The 6,170-nt window shown below is 63.8% G+C and overlaps 1 protein-coding gene across 1 annotated transcript in view; it reads right to left on the reverse strand.

Moving 5' to 3' along the window:
- MNEG_3533 (hypothetical protein) overlaps positions 1-2,071 on the reverse strand; it is a gene marked incomplete at both ends in the record, with an annotated part of 3,358 nt that extends 1,287 nt beyond the window's left edge. Inside the window, 5 exons of the mRNA XM_014047987.1 lie at positions 8-245; positions 618-879; positions 1,219-1,365; positions 1,578-1,798; positions 2,044-2,071. Of these exons, the coding sequence (XP_013903441.1) occupies positions 8-245; positions 618-879; positions 1,219-1,365; positions 1,578-1,798; positions 2,044-2,071 (896 nt within the window). The remainder of the gene's footprint in view (positions 1-7; positions 246-617; positions 880-1,218; positions 1,366-1,577; positions 1,799-2,043) is intronic.
- Positions 2,072-6,170: the final 4,099 nt, after the last annotated feature.

The raw sequence follows: 6,170 nt of genomic DNA on the forward strand, positions 1-6,170 counted from the left end.
CCGCCACGTCACGCCCGTCGCGCAGAGCTTCTGGAAGGCCGCCGAGAAGTCGTCGAAGAACGCCGCCTGGTCCCTGGCATACTCCTGGATGACCTCCAGCGTCCGAGGGTCCTCCGGCAGCGCGTGGTCTGAGGGCAGCCCTATGTGGTCCCACATGGGGTTGGTCTTGTCGAGCCAGGGCTTGGCAAGAAGGGAGGTATAGTAGGCGTTGTCAAAGGTCGCCGCGTCGCCGAAGCCCTTGCCGCCTGCGATGTGGGGGGGCCGGGAGGCAGGGAGCGGGGTTGAGCCGGGCGGGTGGGGTGTCTTGGTAAACAGGGGGATCAAGCAAGTTGGGGCCCCGTGCATCCTAGTTCGATGCTTGCAGCTGTTGAGCTAAAAGCGCAGCTCGCAGCGAGACAGGGGTGCCCCAAGCGCCAATGACATAGCGACGCCCTTACATGTATGCGCCGTGCCCACCGCAATCTCTTGAGCTCAATAACCATTCTTTCCCTTGGCAGAGCCCCGATAAGATGCTCTTATAACAGCGCTCTCCTCGAAAATCACGCGCACGCGCGCACGCACGGACGGATGCAGACACGCACGCGTGCCCCAGCCACCACCGCCCCCATCACGCGCACCGATCGTGTGCGCCCCCGACAGCGCGACGAGCTCCCTGACGCCGAACCCCTTGTCTGCAAAGTTGTCAATGAGAGCTTGAGGGCCGGAGCGCTCCGACGCCATCCGGCCCGGCGGGTCCGCGGCGCGCGCGTCGGCGCGCCCGATGGTCAGCGGTACCCGCGGCCCGCCGGTGACCGCCACCGCGCGCGCCCCCGCCCACGCGATGAGGTCGGCGTTGGACACCAGGCCGTCCGCCGGGGTGCCCTTGAGCGACGCCTTGGCCTGCGGGCAGGCGGCCGCGGCGGCGCCAAGGAAGTGGAGGGGGGTGGGGCCGGGGATGGCCAAGAGCGAGGCAGGTGCCAGAGCAGGGCCGCGGGCGAAGCGTCGACAATGGCTGCAGGAGAGCAGCCTGCAGTCGACGTTCAATTCAAACTTCTGGTTGGCTGACACCCTGGTTGAGACCCTTCGGTTGCCGCACTATCAAATTCCGTCGGCGCAGCCATGGCCAAAAGACTACCAGCCGCTACGTCCACCCACATTACTGCCACCCTTACCTTCCCCGCACCCCTCCCAAACACACACACACACACACACCACCACCACCACCCGCGACCCCCTCACCTGCTCTACCAGCCGCCAGCCGCGCTTGAGCCCAAAGTTTTCCGGGCGGTCGAGCTCGAATTGTATGGAGGCATTGAGGCCGCCGTCCCCCGCCTTTTTGCTGAAGGTGCCCGCGTCGTGGTATGCGAGCCGCAGCATCAAGGGTGCCTGCGCACATTCCGGGGGTTGGCACAGTGCCCTTGTCGACCGGTTGGCGGCTGGTGCACCTTGGCGCTCCTCTCATCACCAACAACAACATCACCAGGCGGGCACGTCCCATCAACACGCTCGCTGCACACGGCGCCGCGTCAGGCAGCGATCAGCGGCGCGTGCAGCTGCAGCAGGAGCCCAGGCAAAATAAGTTGGCAGCTGCCCCGCACCTTCCCCACGTTAACGACCGAATCGATAGCCTTGTCAATTGCCGCCTTCACCGCCGGGGACGGCACTACGCCCTCGTCAACCCCCGCGAGTGCGTATCCTGGGGCGAGCAGCGGCGGGGATCCAGCGGCGGCAGCGCCTGCCACGAGCCGCAGCAGCGCGCCGCTGGCAGACGGGAGCAGCAGGAGCGCGTGGCGCCGCGCGAGCCCAGAGGCAGATGCGCCTGCGAGGGGGTCGCATGATATGCTACTCGATGCATGCGAGCAACGGCCGAGGCAAATGGGTGAACGGGGATGCACGCGCATCTTGATGCATGCAAGCGGCAGTGCGGCAAGACCGCACCTGTTGCCAGCGGTGCTTCTTCGTCACGGCTGCTGGCATGCCGGCGGCAGCTTCTTGGGCTGACATTAACATGACTTCTGAGACTTCGTGATGGTGCAAAGACCCGCTGATGTCTCAATGACCGACCTGATGCTGCGACATGATCTTGCAACATGTCTGCGTAAGCTGCCTTACGTCAAGAATCGATTGATCGTAGAACTATTAGAACAATGAGGAGGACAGCGTCAAGGAGTGTCACAGCTGCAAGTTTACCGGTATCCACGCGGCAGTGCGTCGTTTATGCTTGATGTCGAGGCTTCCCCTCAGCCAGCAAAGCACCCATAGCCTGATCACTGAAACATAGCCGAGCACAACAGCAACTGGTTGCTTCCTCGGTCGTGTGCTCAGCGGTACCCCGTACACGGCGCTGTGCTATCGTACAGGACCTGCAGTACTGTCGGCCAACAATGGCCGACTAGATTGACGCCCTGTAACCAACAACACGGCTTTTAGAGCCACTGAATTGCCACATCTCTCTTCACTCCACACGTGCAGCCATCGCTGGCAGCCAATACTCCCATTGGCTGGGTCAAAGGGCACGGGTTGACTAAGGCGCGTCGTAAGGCTGAGCTCTGCTGACTTCTCAGGGGCACACCTCAGCACTTCAGCCAGCTCGCGCTTTATACTTGTGTCGACACAACATGAGGGAACTGCGGGCCATGGGCCTGGCCAACCCCTTGACGCCACTGTCACGCCACGTAGGCAACCGGCAAGCAGGAGCCTGGAATGTGGATCCAGCCATGCCAGTGAAAAATGGGAGCCGTGTGTGCACCAGACACGGGGCCTTGTGTGGGTCGGCAGCGAGCCGCTATTGAACCCTGCAGGCCGTGATACGCGCTGCCGTCATCGGCCCTGCAAAATTGGTATGGATGAGTGTTTCCAGTAACGGCCTGCGGCCGCAAGTCGAGCGTCACCTTGTGGCGTCTTTGGCAGTCTGACCCCATAGCAAGCAGCGAAGTGCTAAACGGGCAAACGCCCAGTGGCAGCCGGTGCCCCTTGCGCACCGCATGGGCCCAAGCAGCGGGCGCGTCACGGGCAGTTCGGACATTAAACGCCCACTCATCACGTGCCCTTCCCGAGGTCGCATCATTGATTGGGTCATCGCTCGTTCATAGCGACCTCGGGACGGCCTTTCTGTCTGTGGCGCGGGTCCCGACCAGATCAGCACGTGGCGCAATTACGAAGCGAGCGCAGCTAAGATGGGTCTCCCCGTCCACCCTCTGGACCCTCTGAGCGCTTCGGAGATTGCCACGGCCGCGGAGGCCTGCAAGGCCTACGCCCAGGCCAATGGCGCCGGGCCGCTGCGCTTCAATGCCATCTCGCTTGCTGTGAGTGCGGCGTATGGCTGTTGCGGGGCTTGCCACAACGGCCCACAATCACCCTGTGTTGCTTCTATCAGGCTACGAGCAGCTCGTGCTGTATGCTCCGCAGTCGGACTCTGCAGCCATGCTTGGGGTCACTCTGAAACCCTTCCTGGCCACCCACAGCGCCTGCCCAAAACGCGCCCTTGCCTGGTGCCCCGCGGCTGCCCCAATTGATCCCCATTCACTCCGCCCTGCATCCTGCCTGCCCCTCACCCCCCAGGAGCCCCCTAAGAAGGCCCTCCTCGCCTTTGAGAACGGCTCCGCCCCCGCGCCCCCGCGCGCCGCCTTCTGCATCCTGCACGCGCCCCCCAAGCGCGGCGCCATCGAGGCGATCGTCTCTCTGCCCTCCGGCGACGTCGCCGCGTGGAGGGAGCTCGACGGCGTCACCCCTCTGGCGTCACCCGAGGACTGCACCGACGCGGAGGCGATCGCCAGGGCCGACCCGGAAGTCCAGCGGTTGCTGAAGGAGCGTTACGGCGCAGATCTGGATCTCGTGCAGTTTGACCCCTGTGAGCGGGACTTTGGGATCATAGTGATGATCCACAGTCATGATAGCAAGCAAGAACCTTATATGATAGGATGTCGCGCCGATGGTTGCTGGGCCGCCGGGAGAGGGCGCGCCCGGCCGTCATCCGAGGGGCTCGGCTTATTTCATGCGGCCGGCACGGCCCCTGCGGGGCGCACCGCTGCATGCGCAAAGGAACGCGAGATTTCAAGCCGCCCGCTGGCCGTGCAGCGCGGGCCAAGGCAATGTGCATGCAAAACCTTCTCATCACGAATCCGACGCGTGCGCTCCGAGCGTCGATCCGCCCATGCAGCCGCGTGCGCTGGGCGGCGGGTCCCAGCTGCACCCGTCACCAGCCTGTTCGACCCAGCAGCACCCCCAGCCCTGGGGCGTGCGGCTCTGGCGATTGCCGCTGCAGATTTACGCCACGCGCGGCGTGCGATGGACGCTGCAGGCTCGTCTCGCAGCTGTTTGCCATTGCGTGGTCTTTTGAGCCGCCCCACCCTGCCATTGCCTGACGCGCCCCCGCCGCCCCCGCCCCCTCCTCCCTCACTCGTGCCCCCCGCTCGCCCCTCAAAGGGAGCGTCCACGATGCGCCAAAGGAGCTGCGGGGGCGGCGCCTGATTCAGTGCTTTGTGTATTTCAAGTCTAGGTGGGACCGTGGGGCGTGGTGGGGGGGGTCTGGTCTGCATGGACCAGCCGGCTGAGCTGGGCTGTTTTGCACTGTTCTGGGCTTGGCATGGACAGTGTCCAACATGAGGATTGGTGTGTCCAGTGGTGTGAGCATGCGTGCGCATGCACCGTCGTGCGAGCGTGCCTTTATTTGTGGGTGCACGCGTGCGTGTGTGGATTTAGCAGTGCACCCAGCTGAGCTGGTGGTCGTGAGGGGCTAGTCAAGTCGCGTGGGGCCCCCCAGCCGCACGCCCCAGCACTGGCACACCATCAAAAGAGCAGCAACGTGCACAGCATGGTACCCTGTGCGTGCATGCACGCGCATGCTGCTACGGTGCTTACAGAGGCCGGCGGACCCTCCCACTGCTTCCAGTGAGAACGACAACGCCTATGCCCACCCCTGCGACCTGCTGCCCATCGTTGATTTGGACGAGGCCAAGGTGCGGTGACGCACGCGCGCGACTGCGCGTGCATGCGCGCGCGCGCGCGTGTGTGTGTGTGTGTTTTTGGGTGGGTGAGTGGGTGGGTGTGCGTGGACGTGTGCACGCGCGCACATTGTGAGTCAACTAAAAATGCAGAATGTGTGTGCATGTCAGAAGGATTCAGAGGCAGAGAGACAGAGACACAGAGACACAGAGACACAGAGACACAGAGTGGGTGCATGCGTGCGTGCGTGCGTGCGTGCGTGCGTGCGTGCGTGCGCCGCTGAGATCCGTGGTTTCCAGGCACCAGCCGCACCGCAACGCTCTCAACACCCTGCCACCTCGCTGCCCTGCCCGGCGGCACTCTCTCACCCGGTGACGCCCCTCAGGTCGTCAAGATCGAGATGGATGACGAGCCGTATGACGTGCCCAAGGCCGACCACAACTACCACCAGGTGGGGCCAGCAGCTCGTCCGCTTGATTGCGCTTGTGCTGCAGGATTCTTGACGCCTCATCAGCCATTGTCATGTACAGGTGTGTTGATGGTGCAGGGATGGGATTTTACACAGGCACGAGATGACACATGCCCAGGCGAGCAGACCACCGCGTTCGCCCACCTTGACAAGTTGGTCCTTCGATTTTTGCCGCGCCCGTTCGCATCCATTCTTGGCACCCATTCGCATCCACGACCTGCGACCGGCCCCGCTCGTCGCCCCGCGGCCAGTCAGTCAGGAAGCCCTTTTGAAGGCCGGCCCCTGCCGCCAAGCGCGGCCCCTGCCGCCCAGGCCGACGTTGGCGATGCAACCGCTCCTCTCACCTCCCCAAACACGTACACCACCGCACCGCGCAGGACTTGTTCCCCGGCCCCTGGCGCGACGGCCTGAAGCCGCTGGACGTCCTGCAGCCGGAGGGGCCCAGCTTCACGGTCGAGGGCAACCTCGTGAAGTGGCAGAAATGGCAGCTGCGCGTCAGCTTCAACTTCAGGCGCGTGGCTCCGGGGTTTGCTGGGGGGGAGGTGGTTAGGCAACCGGGGCGTCGCTCCGCGGCGGCTGCTGGCGTGGTCTTGCTGGGTTGGGGCGGCGCCGCACTGTTGCAGCTGGCATGGCACATGCTGCGGCACTTCTCACCATCTTGATTTGATTTCACTCACACCTGCTTGCCTTGTTTGTGTATCATCCTTCGTTTCCGTTGCTCTTTCTCCCTCCCCTTTGTCTCTCCCCTCCTGTCTATCTGATCCTCAATGAGCGCACG

This window comes from Monoraphidium neglectum (assembly GCF_000611645.1).
Source record: "Monoraphidium neglectum strain SAG 48.87 unplaced genomic scaffold scaffold00448, whole genome shotgun sequence".
NCBI lineage: Eukaryota > Viridiplantae > Chlorophyta > Chlorophyceae > Sphaeropleales > Selenastraceae > Monoraphidium > Monoraphidium neglectum.